This window comes from Oryctolagus cuniculus, chromosome 10 (assembly GCF_051225735.1).
Source record: "Oryctolagus cuniculus isolate XC-2025 breed Fujian yellow rabbit chromosome 10, ASM5122573v1, whole genome shotgun sequence".
NCBI lineage: Eukaryota > Metazoa > Chordata > Mammalia > Lagomorpha > Leporidae > Oryctolagus > Oryctolagus cuniculus.
The window spans coordinates 65,357,853-65,378,093 of record NC_142876.1 but is presented as its reverse complement, the minus strand read 5'-3'; the positions used below and the strand labels follow the sequence as shown (position 1 = coordinate 65,378,093).

The following is a 20,241-nucleotide window of genomic DNA, read 5'->3' as shown; positions in this document are numbered from 1 at the left end:
TCACTTGAGCCTGAATCACACACTTGACATTTCTCCTTTGGTGCCTAGAAAAATGAACCAACCTGCTCTACTTACAAATATCTGATTTTTAAAACCCTGATTTATGACACATTCATGCATCCCCCTTTGTACTAGCATTTAGATCAGTGTTCAACTGGGAGATCCTGGCTGTTGAGTCAGAGAGATTAATGGGTTCTTTCTTTGAATTATTATTCCTGCTGTTTTCATGGGGAAGTTACTTATCACGCAAGGATATATGTCTAGAGGGATTAGAAAGAATCTTGCTACTATTTTCTCTCTCTGTAGAGCAACACATGGGTTTCTAGGATAGGTGGAGTTAATGCTTAGAATTTAAAGTTGATTTCAAAGATTATATCCTTTCTAGTAAAACAAACAAAACACCCAAAAAACTTTTGCTATTCTTAGGGAAGACTCTCTCCAACTGACACCTAAAAACAATCATGGAGCTAAAAATCTTGACGATAAGAGTCTCATCATTGAAGGGGGGCGGGGGGGGAAGAACTCATCTGATTTGATTATGAAGCTTAGCTCCATAAAAGCTGAACCATGAATTTTCATAAAACTCAAGTCATTTCAACGAAGCAGCCCATGAACAGCATCAATAAAAGCATGAAAATCCATTTTTTTCTTTTATCTTTCTTCATTTAGCTTTCACTTACTGTTATTATTATTTTGCATTTCAATACCAATTTTCAAAAGGCAAAAAGAAACTTAAACGTGGGGCTAGTTGGGTCACAGGAGGGGTTTACGAGTGATTCCTGTCTGACAGCCAATCTGCCCAGGCTTTTGTCAGCAGTTGTGAAAGGCATTCAAGCAGAGGTTCCATATGAGGATCTGCCACAATTTTTAGAAACTGTACAACATATAATTTTGTTGAATTTGCATTCAAATAAATGCTAGCCTTAAAAAAAAGCACCTGTTCCTATGACAATAGGCATAGTGAAATGATGCTTACACAAATGTGATGATGAATGTCACTCGGTTATTGCTGTTATTTTTTTCCTTGAGCAATTCATCAAATTCTTCTCTGCTGTCTATCACCCAACTATTTGATATGCCTCAGTAGACAAAATCATGCCACAGAAGTCTAAAAGATGCTTTGCTAATACTCAGAAGCCAAAAGACATCATTTTATTGCTACTTTGGAGACAATTTTTATTGACTTTGCTAATTGGATAATCAGTATTCTTCTACAATTCAGGACTAAAATATTTCATAGCTAAGCAAGAATAGGATTCTGTATTTACATCTTAATCAACATATGTTTCAAAATACTTACCATTTTTTTCATAGAGGTGATTTTTAAAATGCTATGCTGTGTCTCAACATATAATAACATACCATCTGAGAACTCCCACTATAAATACACAGTCTGAAATTATGCAGATTCAGAAACTCCATTTTTCAGTTTTTTTGAGTCCATACAATAACCATTATAACTATTGAAAGCATTAATTTTAAAATGCATTGTATAATCATACTAGTTGACTTAACTTTTCACAGTAAACTATAATACAAATTAAATTACAAGTGTATATACTACCTCGTATAAAGTGATTACACCATATGTTTGGGTGGGTTCTCTCCACTGAAGAAATATCTTCTCTTCAAAGGTACTTCCTTGGATGGATTCAGTGGGGACAGCACCTGGGACTAAAGGAGGGCAGGGAAAGATGAATGTGTGAGAAATAATTTTCTTCCCCACAAAAATCAAGGTAGATTTTTCTAGACTTAAGCTTTTACTCCTTATTGAAGTATACAACCTTAAGAATCTACAGATACACATTTCTTTTAAAAATGTGCAGTCTAAACCCACTGTAGCCATGCTATCTGTACAATGAAAAACAATTCTGCCATGTTTCCTTTGAAGTTTGAGTAAATTGGAGCTCAAGAGTTATCTTTTAAATGAACTTTTTCATTATTCCAAAATAAATGACAGGTATATACACTATCACGGATGTACTTTATAACTGTACTATTGAATGCAAGATGCATGTCAAAGAAAATTATATATGTACTGTCATACTAACATATCTATTAAAAACACACACAAATCTGAGGTTGATACAGATTAAATACAATGCAGTTTAAAAAATTATTTTGTTGATAATATAGGAGTGTCAGTGAGGTTGGGGCCATTTTTTTCAGAGCTTAAAATATGTAACATCTTAGAAATTTATAAGAAAATCTAATCAACTTAAGGGAACATGAAGATTTACTTGCCAATTTTCTATAAAATGACATTTAATATTATTTTTAAAGGATTATCTATCACCAATTTTAAAATCAGTTTTGGAGTATGCTTTGTAATATACATACTTCAATTACCATGATGTATATGAGCTAGTTAATAAACAAGATATTTATGAAATATGCTAGAATAATTATACTGTTTATAAATACATATATATTTGAGGCTGGAGCCGTGGCTCACTAGGCTAATCCTCTGCCTGTGGCGCGGGCACACCGGGTTCTAGTTCCGGTCAGGGCGCCAAATTCTGTCCTGGTTGCTCCTCTTCCAGTCCAACTCACTGCTGTGGCTCAGGAAGGCAGTGGAGGATGGCCCAAGTGCTTGGGCCCTGCACCCACATGGGAGACCAGGAGGAAGCACCTGGCTCCTGGCTTCAGATCAGTGCAGCGTGCTGGTCACAGCAGCCATTTGGGGGGTGAACCAACGGAAGGAAGACCTTTCTCTCTGTCTCTCTCTCTCTCTCACTGTCTAACTCTGCCTGTTAAAAAATACATACATACATATATACATATTTGAGGGTATATGAATTTATTGGTGATGGGAATGAATGATCAGTTATTTGCAGAGAGCTCAAATGTCCTGATTTCAAAACTTACAACAAAGCTACAATAATCAAGACAGTTTTGGCATAAGGGTAGACATATTGATCAATGGATTGGAATTGGGAATCCCTTTGTGTTTATAAACCTTTGCATTTGCAGTCAACTGCTTTCCTTGTTGAAAAGTACCAGCAAAATTCAATGAGAAAATTATCTTTTCTAAAAATATTTCAAGCAAGAAAGTTAAATCAAAAAAAAAAATAGACTTAAGACCTAAACATAAGAACTAAGAAACTCTTAGAATAAAGTAAATGTAAATCTTCATGACCTTGCATTAGAGGATTGTTTTTGAGCTATGACACTGAAAAACAAAAGAAATAAAAGAAAACAAAGTAAAAGTGGAAACAAAATTATGCTTCACAGGGCACCATTAAGAAAGTGAAAAGACAACAAAGAGAATACCAGAAAGTTTTTGAAAATCATACATCTGATAAGAGACTTGTATCTAGAATACATAAAGAACTATTAAAGCCTAATAATAAGAACTCAGAAATGCATAAAGGCTCTGAATAACAGTGCTCCAAAGAAGATACACAAATAGCCACTAAGCACAAGAAAACGACACTCATCATATTAACCAGCAGGAAACAGCAGATCAAAATCAAGATGTGATGTCATCTCACACAACTACGAGAGACTTCTCTAATCAAAAAAACCAGCTAATAACAAATGTGGGCAAGACTGTGGAGAGACTGAAACCCTCACACACTGATGGAAGGAATGTAAAAATTGTACAACTACTTTGAAGACAGTTAGGACAAACCTGTCCCTTAAATGGTTAAACATAGGTAAAGTTACCATATGACCCAGTAGTTCCATTCCCAGATATGCACCCAAGAAAAATGTAAACATTACAAAACAATACTCACAGTAGCATTGTTCAGAATAGCTGGGAAGTGCAAAAGGACCCCAAATGTTCAGTAACTAGTGAATAGATAAACACATCTCATAAAGTTTAAAAAGGGAGATTGAAGAAGTATCTTAGATGATGGGAGGTTAAAAATGCGTCTTTCAATGGTTGGTAACATTGTCACAGGTGGAGAAGATGGCCTAGAATTTCAAAAGGACCCATAGGTACTATCCACTTTGGAGTTGAGGGGCTACTTATACATAGACATGGGACTTTGTTGAAGTATTGCTTAGAAGGAAAAACATTCTGAAGCAAGTTGGAGGCCTGAGTTATGATTGAAGACTCTCCAATAATTAAGATGTGCAATTTGGACAAATTACTGAAACTCCTTGGGTCTCAATCACCTCATTTCGAAAACAAAAACATTGGATTAATTTGATTTCTGATGCCCAAACTCTAAATAGTATAAAGATGAAAATAATTATTGGTCCTAGGTTGAAGAAATCAATGTGAGACTACATCTAAGCAAAGAAAAACAAAGTACTTAAGAAGTAATTTTCCTTGGTGAATCCCAAGGAAAGTTGAATGCTATATTCTGAGACTAAAGCATTCATGCTAGCTGGGACCTGACTGAAACATGCCACAGCTGAGAAAACTCTGAAGGATTTTCTTCTTTAACTTGAGATGGTTTATTATGATATCATTATCAGTTTTCTTTCAGTTTAAGATAACTTGAGGATCGGCTCTGTTATTTTATGACAGTATATCTTATTGTAAACTATTTAATAATATAGGTACAGGTGCAACAAAAGTAAAAACTTAGAAATAGCAAACTTCTAGTTTCATTCAATTAGTATAAGAAGGAATAAAGTAGTTATATTTATCAGAGAACATCTTAACAGGATAAACATTAAAATGTACAGGAGGAACCTTGTAACTAAAGTCATGTGCACATGATCACAGGAAAACTTGTGTGAGGTTCATATATTCTTTTTCAAGGTTAGGAACAGATAAATTTTTTAAAAAGTACCAGAAGTTTAATTAAATTTAGAGAAGATAGTACTTCACAGGAACTGAAGTCTAATAAAGTGTTAGTTTTTTTCTGGAGTTCAGGGAATTCAAGATTTTGGATATTTAGTCATAATATCAAATTTCATGTAATTTATTCCTATATTATCTAGTATTATTCTTAACAGTAACAAAATATTAAACTTCTCATACTTTCTGATGAAATAAACAGAACAGTATTTCAACAAAAATATTATCCTGTGATAAATTCACAATATTCAGTGAATTACAGCCTTCTTTACAGTAGATCAACAAAGTGATCCTGTTTTCTTTACTTTTCAAACTCAGCATTATTTGACAATTATTCCATTACTCTCCTTCTTCTCCCTGATTTTTCTGAAATATGGTTTTTTGGGGGAGTTACAAAATATAATTGAAAATAAAAGTTTTTCTGATTAACTGGATGCTAGTATGATATGAAAACAATAGATTTTAAAATAGAAGTAATGCATGCTCTGACTTCTGAGACTAGTAAGATAATTTTACAAACAGAGCAAGTAAATGACTCCAACATCATGTTTTGAGCACACTTAACAGAATTCCTAGCTCATATCAGTTCTCCATTTGGAACCCAGAAGTGTTGTGTGGGCTCATGCTTCCACAAGACATATCTGCTCATCTCTAGAAAGATCTGCATTTGATCTCTCCCTGACTTAAATGTAAGAGTTGATTAAAACCTGAATTAAATGTTTAACAGTAATATTTTATTATTGCATTTATAGACAAATAAAGTAATTTTAAGTGATCAGTACCACTTGATACCATGCATATTGCTATAGAAGGAAAACCAATGGTGTCTTCTCTCAAGGAATTTCCAGTTGAAACAAAAAAGAACATATAATATAATGAGGGGACAAGGAAGGCACATAATATGTTGTGATGATTCATTACAGTAACAACAACAACAGTTCTATATTAAAGGCCCCTCTCCAGTAGGCACAACTAGCATCCCATGCAAATGTCTTTTAATCCTAATATGACTGAGGATTATTACTATTCCCAGCTCTCAGATGAGGAAATTGAGGCTCAGAGCATGAAGGGGCTTACCAGTGCAGATGAGGTCAGCCAGATCAGAGTGCTGCAGCTGGCAGATCAGAGCCAGCTTCAGGAAAGCCCTAAAGCCAAGGAGAAGTTGAGGGTGGCAGAGGAGACAGAAGCGAGAAGGGCAGGCAGAAGAGAACAGACAGCCTGTGGCAAAGGGCTCAGGATGCAGGGAATGGGGCATGAAGAACCAACACTGCGGTGACACCTTTGCAGAGCAAGGCACGTTGGAGGCAAAGGTAATCCTGCTGGAGCCCAGGACAAGACTCCAGCAGACGCTGAAAGCAGGCCTTGGGAGGAACGAATGACAAAGAGGAAGACTCACTGGGTGACCTTGAAGAGAGGAAGACATGACCACCGCGTTTCAAAAATCAGTTAAGTGAAAATGAAGAACACATTGAGAAAAGGCCAGACTCACAAAGAAGTTAGAAATGATTACAGACATTTTGGCATAAATCAATAGGATCTGATATAGAAAGCATTAATTGAGAGAAATGAAAGTTCTGATAGTGTGGAAGCAGAAACAACAGGTGTTAAGCTGAGAATAGGTAAATACAGAGGAAGAGGGGCCGGCAATCATTTGCTGCCACTGCCCAGGCCATCTTTGTCCTGTCCTTTAGGAAAGGGAGTACTGAGGAGGAGATGGAGAATACAGATACAGGGTGGCCATGGCAGCCTTGACCGAGTGATTTGCATCAACCCCTGACCCTCATCAAACACAACTGTAATACAACTGCTTGAGGTAACTGACCTGAGCAGGACTTGAGGGGCAACAAAAAAGAGAAAGACACTCACTTGCTCTGGCAGAGCTGGTGTTTTCTCCTACAGCAATCTGCAAGGAAGTGAGAAGGGAATAGCACCCAAAAGTACTTTGCCAGCTCTCTAAATGAAACTACTAACAACTCCCAACATTTAATCCATGATCAACATGATCTAATGAGAAAGGGACATCCAAGTGCAGGAAACACACAGAACTCCTAATAGAAATGACCAGAAAAGATCTTTATCATGACACATTGTAATCAAACTCTCCACAGTAAAACATAAGGAAAAGATTCTAAATAGTGCATGAGAGAAATGCCAGATTGCTTTCAGAGGATCTCCAATTAGACTCACAGCGGACTTCTCATCAGAAACCATACAGGCTAGGAGAGAATGGTGAGATATATTCCAAGTCTTAAGAGAAAAAAACTGTCAACTCAAAATACTGTACCCTGCAAAGCTCTCATTTATAAATGAAAGTGAATAAAGGCCTTCCATAACAAACAGAAATTAAAAGAATTTGTCACCACCCATCCAGCCTTGTAAAAGATGCTTAAGGATGCACTGCACACAGAAACACAGAAACATGGTCATTACTATAAAAGAAGGTAAAGGAAGAAAATCTCCCAGTAAAAGTCCTCATGTAGGATCTCTATCCTTAATGTGCTGTACATTGAGATTTAATGCTATGGCGAGTACTCAAACAATATATTTCACTTTGTGTTTCTATGGGGGTGCAAACTGTTGAAATCCTTGCTTAATGCATACTGGACTGATCCTCTGTAAAAAAAAAAAAAAAAAAAGAAGAAATTATCAATTCCCAACTTGACTCTCACTGGGATTAAACATGACAATAGGTCTGATCTGATTTCATCATCATTTAAAAAAAATCATCTATTATTTTTCACTTTATGTTTCTGTGTGGGAGCAAACTGTTGAAATCCATACTTAATATATACTAAGCTGATCTTCTGTATATTAAGATAATCGAAAATGAATCTGGATGTGAATGGAAGGGGAGAGGGAGTGGGAAAGGGGAGGGTTGTGGGTGGGAGGGACGGTATTGGGGGGAAGCCATTGTAATCCATAAGTCGTACTTTGGAAATTTATATGCATTAAATAAAAGTTAAAAAAAAAAAAAAAGAAAATCGAAAGTAAAAAATAGGAATATTTATGGGAAAATGGCAGGGCCAAGTAGTTATTTATCAATAGTCACCTTGAATATAAATGGCCTCAACTCGCCAATTAAAAGACACAGACTGGCTAAATGGATTAAAAAACAAAACCCATCTATTTGCTGCCTACAAGAAACACATCTCACTGACAAAAATGCATGAAGACTGAAAGTGAAATGATGGAAAAAGATACTCCATGCTAACAGAAACCAAAAAAGGGCTGGTGTAGCCATCTTAATATCAGACAAAATAGACATTAACACAAAAACTTTTCAGAGACAAAGAAGAGCAATATATAATGATTAAGGGATCAATTCAACAGGAAGATATGACTATTATAAACATATATGCACCTAATTATAGGGCACCTGGCTATTGAAAAGAAATGTTAAGGGATCTAAAGGGAGACATAGACTCAAATGCAACAGTAATGGGGGACTTTAATACCCCACATTCAGCAATGGACAGATCAACCAGACAGAAAATCAGAAAGGAAACCACAGAGATAATTGACACTATAGACCAAATGGACCTAACAGATACCAAAAAAATTTTTCATCCTACAGTTGCAGAATACATATTCTTCTCAGAAGTGCATGGGACCTTCTCTAGGATTGACTACATGCTAGGCCATAAAGCAAGTCTCAGCAAATTCAAAAAAATCTAAAAAGCACCATGCATCTTCTTGGACTACAATGTAATGAAGCTCAGCATATGAAAGAGTTATCTACACCCCCATGTTTACTGAACCTCAATTCACAATAGCTGAGACATGGAATCAATTCAAATGCCCATCATCTGAAGACTGGATAAAGAAATTATGGGATATGTACACTATGGAGCACTAAGCAGTGGTAAAAAATGAAATCTGGTCATTTACAACAAAATGAATGAATCTGGAAAACATTATACTGAGTGAAATAAGCCAGTGCCAAAAAGACAAATATTATATGTTCTCCCTGATCTGTGATAACTGATAGAGCACCTAAAAGGCAATCTGTGGAAGTGAAATTGATACTTTGAGAAACCATGACTTGAACAGCCCTTGTCTTGACTGTTGAGGAACAGCTTTATTTATATATATAGTATTTGTTGAACTCTTTACTTAACCTAAAGTTAAACATATGTGTATAAATTCAATTGAAAATAGATATCAGTATAAAATAAGAGTGGGAATAAGAGAGGGAGGAGGAAGAAGGGTGGGAGTATGAGTAGGAGGGCAGGCACAGTGGGAAGACTCACCATGTTCCTAACATTGTAATTATGAAGTATATGAAGTTTGTAACTGTAAGGCTGTGTAGTTCTGCATACATTCCTACAAACTTACTTCTAAGGGTAAGTTTAAAAACTTGCCATAGGACCCCAAATCCCCATAGGCTGGGTGGAAAAATACCATTTTAAGTGTTAAAGTGATAATATGGCTAGGATTATGTGTCTGGCAATGATAATAGATTGAATGAAAAAGAAGTGAATGCTCCAACATGGGAGGCAGTACACAGAAAACTCATAGAATGAAAATCATGTTAAATAGCACTCCAACCTCAGAATCAGCCCTTAAGGCTTTCTGCTCTGGCTGAGAAGTCCAAGACACTGTGGCAAAATACTTCTTACATGAAAGACCTCGGTGAATGATATCCCAGTGGAAAGAAGTGGTCATCAAAAAAGGAGGTACTTTTCTCTGAAGTGAGGAGAGAACTTCCACTCTGCTTATGGTCTTGTCTAAATACTGACAAATGGAGTCAGTGCCGTGGCTCACTTGGTTAATCCTCTGCCTGTGGCACCAGCATCCCATATGGGTGCTGGGTTCTAGTCCCGGTTGCTCCTCTTCCAGTCTAGCTCTCCGCTGTGGCCTGGGAGGGCAGTGGAGGATGGCCCAAGTACTTGGGCTCCTGCACCCGCATGGGAGACCAGGATAAGCACCTGGCTCCTGGCTTTGGATCGGCGTAGTACCAGCCGTGGCGGCCATTTGGGAAGTGAACAAACAGAAGGAAGACCTCTCTCTCTACCTCTCTCTTTCCGACTGTCTATAAGTCTATCTGTCAAGTAAATAAAAATAAATAAATAAATACTGATAGGGTTTGTGGACTCAAAAGGCTTCCATAGCCTAGGTGGCTCATGTCAAGAGCCTTGGGTGATAACTGACACCATATGTAAGAGTGTTAATTGTTATGTTAACAACAGGAGTCGCTGTGTACTAACTTCCCATGAGGGCATCTGTCCTCAAAGAGTCATATTATAATTATGTCTAAGTGCTAGCAAAAGATGTATCATTCTTGGGCGCTTCTTTACAGTTAATTAAGTTTCTTAAAAAAAGAAGTGAAATTAACTTCAAGATGCAATGACTTTGAACAGCCTTTCCTCTACTGTTGAGGGACAGGTTTTTTTTTTGTTGTGTTTTCTTTTTCTTTTTTGTGCAAACTGTTGGACTCTTTACTTAGCATAGAGTTGGTCTTCTGTGTATAAAGTTAATGAAGAATGGATCTTAGTGGGAATGGGACTGGGGATTGGAGAGGAAGGAAGAGGAGGGATGGGAGAGTGGGTGGGAGGGCAAGTTCAGTGGAAAGAATCACTATATTCCTAAAGTTGTACTTAAGAAATTCATGAAGTTTGTATTCCTTAAATAAAAGGTTTCTTTGTGGAAAAACATTAAAAAAGAGAAAAAAAGAAACTACTAACATCTCACAGCATTTAACCCATGATCAAAATGATCTAATCAACTTCATGAAGAAACAAAATGTTAAACATCGACCTTTCCCAGAGATGCATATGTATTCATTTAATGGGCATCTCAAGTTCTTTGCCACTGATTTTAATTCCTGGAAAATGAAGTTGAGGTCAAATATGACCCTGTGCATGATACTCGTGTATTTTGTATGCTATATGAACATGTTCAACGTAAGGATTCCCTGTATACTCAGTGCAGAAGCACATTTATATCTGTGGTATGGGAGTCAAGGCACAATTTTACGATTTTTACATTATTTTAGAGTTTATTACAGTTGTGTATCTGCTTTCACTGTTTTGATGAATTGCTGGTGACATGCATAGTTTATTTGTTAAATCTTTGTTAATTAAGGTAATATTCAATTATGACATTGTTTCTATCAGGAAAAATTACGTATCTCATGACCACCAACGATGTTGTTTCTGAACATGGTGTTAATAAGCAAGGGTTGCCTCTATCCGGTGCTGAATTTTTACCTGAACAATGAAAAATGTTTCAGAATTTCATTTAAATATATTTAAATAAACATCTCACATAAATAATCTAATACCCTAAAGAACAACTTTCCAGTCCTGCATGATAATAAAACTTGAATGAGGGGTTATTTAGAACCATACAGAATTATTGCAATAGGAATTAAAATATATAAAAAATAGAGACTTAAAATACATTTCCACATCTTTAGTCCCTTTTACCTCTTTCAAGGAGTGCTTACATGTGATAGAGGCCATGGATGCACATGCATATTAAAGAAAGCAAGTAGTTCTTTCCCTTGTTGGTAGCAGACAGCTCTCAACAGAAAGGACGCGACTGTTGTCTGAAAGGACGCACTTCACACAAGCAGATCGCGGAAAGGTACTCACGGTCTTCATCCGTCTGGACGACGAGCGCCTGACTCTCCTTGCGTCCCTCGGGGTTCATGAGGATGAGTTTCACGCTGACGTTGGTGTACGGCGACAGGTTTGTGATCGTGTGCTGCGGGTGGGAATTGTCTGGGTCCCAGCTTACTTCTTCTCGCACCTGTTCCTGGCCTCCAACTTGGTAACAGTAGTGGACGGTGAGATTGTAACTATGACAGCGAGTTACATTGTACCCAAACGGCTCCCAGCGGATAGTGATCTGTCGAGATTTCACCTCTACCACTTCTAGTTTTCTTGGGCCACGCATGGGATCTGTTTAGAAAAGAAGAGGAAAAAAAAAATAAGCAAAAATGATTCTAAAAGCTCTAGTGAAATCCAATTATCATAAATATTCCCGTGTGTTCCCAGCATCTGGTCTTCTTCACTGCTAGGCATTAGGCCACCCAGGATAAAGAACAAAGTTTCCATTTTGCTGTGCATCGAAGTTCATTTATGTGAATGACAAATAGAATAAAAGGTCAAGAACAGTTTCTGGGAGATGTTCTTAAAAAGAAGGGACACACCATGTTTGATCCTTCTTCCTTCCTATTAGATTGAGGATATGATGTGCGAAACTCGTGCAGCCATGAGGGACCATGAAGCTCCTAAACATCAAGAATCCAAAGCAATGTTGGAGGAGACAGGAGACCTGATAATCCCTCTACCACACCAGTTCTCAACATAACGACCTCTGAACGTTTCATTAGGAGATCATAAATGCCATATGATTTCAACCTTTCCCCCCTCGGACCTCTGATACAAGAAATCAATCTGAATACTAACACATGCATATATTTAAATATATATTTACATAGATTTAATTTTTCTTTATTTTTTGTTTGAAAGGCAGAGAAAGAGAGAGAGAAAGAGAGAGAGAGAGAGAAACGGCTGCTCCATTTCTGATCCAGCTCCCTGCTAATGTAACTGGCAAACCAGTGGAGAATGGCCCAAGTCCTCGGGTCCCTGCACTCATACGGGAGACCTGGATAAAGTCCTGGCTGCTGGTTCACCCTGGCCCAGCCCTGGTCACTGTAGCCATTTGGAGTGAAATTAGTAGATGGAAGATCTCTCTCTCTTTCTTGCTCTCTCGCTCTCTCCCTCTCTCCCTCTCTGTAACTCTACCTCTCAAACAAATACATCTTTACAAAAATTCTTTGTGTCTGTTTTCTCCATCATTTAGGCCCTAGAGATAACTTAGAACCCCCTTTACATACAGCCTTCAACAAATACAAATATTTAAAGTGAAACAATGTTTTGGTTTTCCATATGAAAGGTAGGAGATATCTGCTCAAATATTAAACAGGCTACTAACGAGCACTGTGTTACTCTATCCTGCAACAACTCTAGGAACCAAGGACAAGCAGACAAAAACTCCCCCAAGGAATCTTGAGTGGCATTCTCACAGAATGTTCCTAATTACTAAGTGAATTTTTAATATTTAAATGACTAGTTCTAGGGAAACTATGATAAATAAGTATTTTAGAAATAACATGGACTTTTTTTTATAAATTAGTGACTTTTTACAATTTAAAAGGAAATATCTGATTTTAAATAATGCCTTGTTAGTTGAATGTTTATGAAAACCTTTAGTAAGTTCCAACCCCTAATACAGATTAGCATGCGACTCTTCACCCTGTCCCTTATTAACCACAGGCTTCCTCAAGGACTGCTCCACAGCATTTCTCGAGGTTTTCATCAATTTTACTTACTAATAAAATGACTAAATGCTTCAGATATTAGTTTAAACAAGCAATGCGGTTCTAACTTAATTTTGATGGAAAACTACTTTCTGTTGCATAAATAAACCTGCTTCAGGGCCAGCGTTGTGGCATAGTGGGTAAATCTACCATCTGCAGTATCGGCATCTCATATGGGCACAGGTTCGTTTCTTAGCTGCTCCATTTCTGATCCAGCTCCCTAATGGCCTGGGAAAGCAGCGGCATGATGGTCCAAGTACCTGGGCCCCTAAACCTATGTGGGAGACCCAGAAGAAGCTCCTGGCTTCAGCCTGGCTCATTTCTGCATTGTTGCGGCCATCTAGGGAATGAGCCAGAAAATGGAAGATCGCTCTCTGTCATTCTGACTTTCAAAATAAATAAATAAACCTTTAAAAAATTAAAAATCTGAAAAAACCCTGCATCATTTTGGTGATATTTAGCTCAGAAATACACACTTCAAGTGGGTCCCAGGATTAAAAGGGCTCTGTCTGTCCACTGGTCAAGTCTTAATAAAATTCAAGCTCTCCTTGCTATTAGAGCCTCTTGGGATATCATCACAACAACAACAACAACAAATTTAAAAACTGATCTCTCAAACTTTCCACACAAACGTTTGCCAAGGAAACTAGCTAAGCTTAGCACAGAACAATCATCTCCGACCAAGTGTCAAGTCAGACTGGTCATGAGCAGTAGGTATCAAACCAGAGGCAGAGGTTTTAGGAGGTTCTAACTTTGAAACAAAAAGAGGTTTGCACTCACTGGCTTGCAACTTCAAGTTTCAGGTTAACCAAAATAAAACTATTCCTCAAAAGCTTTTATAAACAGAGTCCACATGGTCTTTGACTTGATGGTACTTGGACTTTGGATTTTTTTTTAAACAATAATGGTATAAAAGCAAAATGCATTCAGTAGAAACTATACTTGGAATGAGGAATTAGAATCTTTCCTGGACTGGTGCTGTATCGTTCACTCCTCTTTTAGATGCTGGGCAGGAGCAGCAAGCACAGCCCCACAGTCACTAAGGAAATAATCAATATTCTACAGTATACTACAGTCAATAAATTGTATGAGACATTCAGCACTTTATTAGAAAATAGGTCTATATGAGATGTTCCCAACTGTAGGTCATGTAAATGTGAGGACATGTAAGGGAGGCCAGGCTAAGCTTTGATGTTCAACAGATTGGATTTCCTAAAAGCATCTTCAGTATTTTTGAATATCTCAATATCTTCACAATTTTAAATTTATGATGAGTTCATCAGACCATAACCCCAATGTAAGTCAAGGAATATCTATATTTTCCTTTATGTCCTTTGCAATCTTAGATAGTTCTGTTTGTGTCAACTAAAATATTATCAGGCTGATCTCTAAATATTCTTCCTTTTGTTTAAGCATGAGAGAGAATATGAATCAATACCATGACATAGGCAACAAGGTCCACCCTAGATGGAAAACTGTCATTTTCCTTGCCAGGGTCTCAAAGTAAAGTCACCAGAGTTGGGGAAATGGTTAGTACAAGGCAGATCCATCCACTAGCACACAGAGCATGCTGTATGCCACCATGCCTGTGATAGCATTGATGGCAATGATGGCATCGACAGGTTGAGTACAATGACTAGGGAATGGGCAAATCCTATCGACTCATCCTAAGCAAATTCCCTGATTTCAGTTTTTCTTTGTTGTTTTCTTGTCTTCTGCCACTCTGCAAAGCTGAGTTCTGATTCAGCAATAGGTTTATAATGATTCCATCTTAAGTTAGTGATTCATTGTACCTTTATTTTCCGTGTTTATCCAGAGCTATTTCCATCTGAGTCTGCTAACTGTGAGTGAGGGATTGCATGGGGACACTGACTCCAGTGAGTTAGACTGAGGATCACTGAAGGCTCTGAGGAGCAGACTGCAGAAATTTATCACACTGCAGGAAATAAATGGCAACTTCATAATCACAAACGTGTAATTTCAGTGGGCTAACTGTGACTCACATTGCATTTGCAGAATACAAACACTGATCAACAAAAACAAGGCAAACAAAAACCCTCTGGCATACCATCCCTACCTTTCTATGTGTGCATATACATTTCTTCCAGAAAGATACCAGGGGAGTAGATTATATTCATAGGCTCACTAGTTTTTGGGGATATTTGCCTCTCTTTTGCCACCATCCTAAAGATGCTACTGAGGATAGGAATCCATTCAGAGGCCATCTTTCTTCACATTTCCACCCTCAGGTCCCTTCCCTGAGACTGGCATCATGACAGGCCCCACTGGCATGAGTCATGAGCCAACCAGCCCAATCTGGGCCCACTGACTTCTGATAAGAGACTGGAGAAGTCTCCCTAAGGAATGCACTGGCTGTAGCCTAGTCAGGGAGTTCTTACCGATTCCCTGGCTGGTGCCTGCGGCATTTTTCATTCTGTTCTCTTTCTGCCAGTTGGAGCCAGGTTTCAAGCAGAGAAGTCTGACAGTTGCAGTTCTGACCTGAGGGACCAGCAAGCCCAGTTCTAGCCTCCAGCACTTTAGCATCCTGTTTAATCAGTGATCCCGGCTCCTTCTACATTCAGTCCTGTTTTTCTGCGAATAAGGGCAGAAACTGACTGATAGGATCAATTTCCATTGCAGGTTCAATTCACAGCTCATTTCTCTGGAACTCTGCACTTTACCTTCTATTACTTCTACAGTGCTTTTTCAGAAACTCAATTTCAGAACCAGTGAGAGAGATTTGGGTGTAATTTTAGGATCCTGTCATTGATAATCAAAAACATAGATTACAACCAATGCTACTGCTAACAGGTTTCTACCTTTTCATGAACCATACAGAGGTCTATTATAATAAAGGGAATAACAAACTGAATGGCATGGTGGTCCCCTTCAGTACCTGCATTGTAGTTCTGCCTCATCAGTCACATACAAGGGAACAAAAAATAATAAAGGCACATCTTATTTATATTACTGTTCAGTTAAATCAGACCAAAGATCGGATGAGCTAGCTTGGATCAGCCTGCCTAAGAGCTGTCTATTCCCAAGTAGCAATGACTGCAGGTCTAGGGCACTGTTTGCAAGTGGCATGGTTCTAGTGTTTGAACTGGCAAGGCTCTGCAGAGCTTAAAAAGTGTCTTTGTCAGTCAAGTTGAAAATTCTGAATCAGTTTTTCGTTTATGCAACCCTACAGCCATCTACAGGGATGCTTCAAAAAGTTTGTGGAAAAATGGAACTTGAAAGATAAGTTTACTTCTATATAAAATGTTTTGAAAACTGTGCATACCTCTTTTTTTCAAAATATACATTTTCATGAGCTTTTGAAGACCCTTCATGCATGGATTTCAATTTTTTGTTGCACCAGGGTAATCTTAATGTCATTGTTGATGAACATTCTGCAGTACCCACATAGGCACCTGTGATGTAACAAGTGAATTAAAACTTGTCACAAGAATTACATGAATTTGAATAGTCTCTTCCGTGGGAATACTTCTCACAGATACTACATTGACACCTCTCACATTTAATCTTTTTTTTTTTTAAAGATTTATTTATCCATTTGAAAGGCAGAGCCACAGAGAGTCAGAGGCAGAGGCAGAGAGAGTGAAAGGGAGAGACAGAGACCGAGAGATCTTCCATCTGCTGGTTCACTCCCTGAATGGCCACAATGGCCGGAGATGGGCTGATCCAGAGCCAGGAGCCAGGAGCTTCTTCTAGGTTTTCCATTTCGGATGCAGGGGCCCAAGGACTTGGGCCATCCTCTGCTGCCTTCCCAGGCCACAGCAGAGAGCTGGATTGAAGTGTAGCAGCTAGGACTCGAACCAGCGCCCATATGGGATGCCAGCACTACAGACAGCCGCTTTACCCACTACACCACAGTTCCGGCCCCACATTTAATCTTAATTCTTAGAATTAAGAAATGCCCTAACAAACAAGCTGAATTTCAAAAACAGTATCAGTTTAAAAGGAGAAAATAATCTTTCGGGTTAAAGAACTCAAAATATAGCAATGTCAAACTCTAAATGGAATCAGATATTATACTTTATTTCTTGGTTTAGGATGACACATTCTCATAGTGTCTCTCAAGTTTTCCAAGTGCTGGTGTAAGCATGGTCTAAATTTTAAAAATAAGTACCCTATTACTTCATTTTTCTGCATTGTGGACTATACACTTATCAGTTATATCGATTATTTTAATTCAATCACATTAGAAAGCCAGAATTCCCACTCAAATTTTTTAGGGAAGGGGAAAGATAACCTTAAATAATAAAATCAATAGGACATAAACTATGGTAAAAATACAGACCTTCCCCAGCAACAGGTATGGCTGAATAGCTACTCTACACAAAAGTCTAGTGTGAACCTTCTCTAGTAGAGTTAGGTAATCCTAAAAGGTCAAAGTGCACAACAGCTTTGCCTAGTTCTTGGTTTGCATTGTACATTAAAACCTAACAGGGGCTGGCACATTGGCGTAGTGGGTAAAGCCACCACCTGCAGTGCTGGCATCCCAAATGGGCACTGGTTAGTGTTCTGGCTGCTCCATTTCTGATCCAGCTCCTTGCTAATGCACCTAAGAAAGCAGTGGAAGATAGTCCAAGTTCTTGGGCAACAGTACCCACCAAGAAGACCCAGAGTTCCTGGCTCCTGGCTTCTGAACAGCCCAACTCCAACCATTGAGACCATTTGGAGAGTGAACAGCAGACGAAGATTTCTGTGTCTCTACCTCTCTCTCTCTCTCTCTCTCTCTCTCCCTCACCCAGACTTTCAAATAAACACATAAAAATCTTAAAAAAAATAATAAGAGAATGCATATGAGTTCCTGGGTTAGTCACCCAGTGGACCTGCCTTTAGATAATTTCACCAACACCTTCAGGATAATTTTTTAAAATTTAAATTTCCAAGAGTTTGTTGGAGGTTGGAAAAAAGAGAGGGTAAAAATTTACTAGCTATACCTTCCAAAAAATATGATAAGGTACTCAATGGCAATAATATTTGTCATATCTTATTCTGCCTGAATTGATTAACTGTATAAAACAAGGTGACAAATCTCACAGTAGTGGAAAGATGTTTTTCTTTTAAACATGAATTACTCTTTTTTTGTTGGTGTTTAAGGTTTTTGAAATTTTAAATTATACCTTTTATAACACAGTGAAAAGTGAAAAGAAAACAGTTACCTGAGTACCTACTGACATAAATGCTAACATTGTTGTGTTTTACTTCCTAGCACTTACAGGGGCAAGTCCTTTCCACTGCCCTGTTTGTTGACCCAAGGTTATGATTTGTAATTCTCAGGCATATTTTATACTTTTATTATAGATCTACCTCTACAGATATAACTATATATCCATAGGCATACCCATCTATCAATATTTAATCTCTAAGGTGCTTTAAAGTGTACAAAAATACTATCAGTCTTTGTAACTTGAGGCTCCATTTACCATAGTCAAGAAGAAGCATACAGACCTAGTTAACATGTTACCTGGCACATAGAATTACACTGTAATGAACCAGTTTACTGATCTCTTTCCCTACTTGGGGAACACAAAGCTGAGCCTATTTTCTCTACACAACAAGCTCCAGCACGCATCCCTCTTAGCTGCAGTTTCTCTTGGGTGCACACACAGGGTGCGACTGATGAAGAGTCTGCACGTCTTCAAGGGAACTAAACCACATCAAGTTGCTCTCCAAAAGGAAAGGAGTGTTTACACGTTCCATTTTCTCTGGAGAGACTACATTTCAATGCTATGAGCTTATACCAGCCCTTCAGGAAAGATCTTGAATGATCAGCACTTGTTCCAGTTAAATGAAAAAGGTGCAGTCTAGTGGGACCATTTTGTGAACAGTATCATTTATTTGACATAATTCTAGAGACATTTATCTACATGTATATTTATATGTATAATGTATATCATATCATGTGTGTTTGTATGACAGTCAAATAGTCAAACTCACCACATAGAGAACTAGACAAATTAATAAGTTGATGGATAATTTATCCTTAAATTAATCATGAAGGTTTCTGTTAACAATGAAATAGTATATCATTTATTCTGACAGACTTTCTAATTTCAAAACAACCAGATCCAGGATCAGACAACTGTTTTATATTACATACGATGTGGTGTGATTTTAGCAACACCTTAGACAATGCCCCGTGTCCTAAAGGAAGTGTAAGTTGAAACCTTAGTTGACTATGTCAGCTTCTGCAACTTCAATTCTAAGCCTTGGGCCAGGGATAAGGTAGGGATGCCTAATGGTCCTAAGATAATTCCACATATTAGCAGTGGCTAAATCATCCATTGTGAATACTGTCTCCTGGATCCCACAAAACACAAACACAAACACAAATCTAGGAAGAAAATGTTCCTTAAATTAGGACCCTTGTTTTCAAAGATAAGGCACAAGCAAATAAGCTCATCTGTAAAGATCATTAGAAACACCAGAGAATAAATTACCATAAATGAGAATCAGCAGAAATAGGAAAAAATAACTTAGATAACCTAAATTACCTAAGAGTATAAACTTTGAGTAATGATTTCAAATTTCAAAATGTAATTACAAAGGTGCACATGTCATAGGCAACTACAAAAATAAAGACATTTTTGACATGAAAGAATAATGCTCATTTCATGATAGAGGATTAAATAGTTAGATAGGACACAGCTGAATAGAGAATTAATGAACTAGAGAATAGATTACAGGAAATCATCTGGATGCAGGAAAGAAAGGAAAGAGAGATGGAAATATTTTCAAAGTGCTGAGGGAAAACATATCAACTTAGAATGATAAGGTAGCAAAACTACCTAGGATAGAGAGGAAATGAAGTTGATTTCAAAGAATCAAAAATGAGCAGGCTAACTATCAAGGAGCCTACAACACAGCATGGTAAATGAAGGAAGACGGAGATGTTGCAAGAAATGATGAGCAAAAAAACGAAAAATGTAAAATTATGTTTAAAAAATAATAACATGGCACCAGCATTGTGGCAGGGTGGGTAAAGCCGCCACTTGGGATGTGGACACCCCATATGGGCATGGGTTTGTGTTTGGCTGTTCTACTTGATTCACCTCCCTGCAAATGGCTTGGGAAAATCAGCAGGAGACAGCCCAGACTGGTCCAGCTCCAGATGTTGCAGTCGTTTGGGGAGTGAATCAGC

The 20,241-nt window shown here is 37.9% G+C and overlaps 1 protein-coding gene across 13 annotated transcripts in view; it reads right to left on the bottom strand.

Annotated features, from left to right (window-relative positions):
* PTPRM (protein tyrosine phosphatase receptor type M) overlaps positions 1-20,241 on the bottom strand; it is an 884,286-nt gene that overhangs the window by 354,406 nt on the left and 509,639 nt on the right. For all 13 annotated transcript variants that reach the window (XM_089305325.1, XM_089305326.1, XM_089305318.1 and 10 more), the window contains 2 exons: positions 11,356-11,664; positions 1,565-1,674 (listed from right to left, as the gene is read on the bottom strand). In XM_089305325.1, the coding sequence (XP_089161451.1) occupies positions 1,565-1,674; positions 11,356-11,664 (419 nt within the window). The remainder of the gene's footprint in view (positions 1-1,564; positions 1,675-11,355; positions 11,665-20,241) is intronic.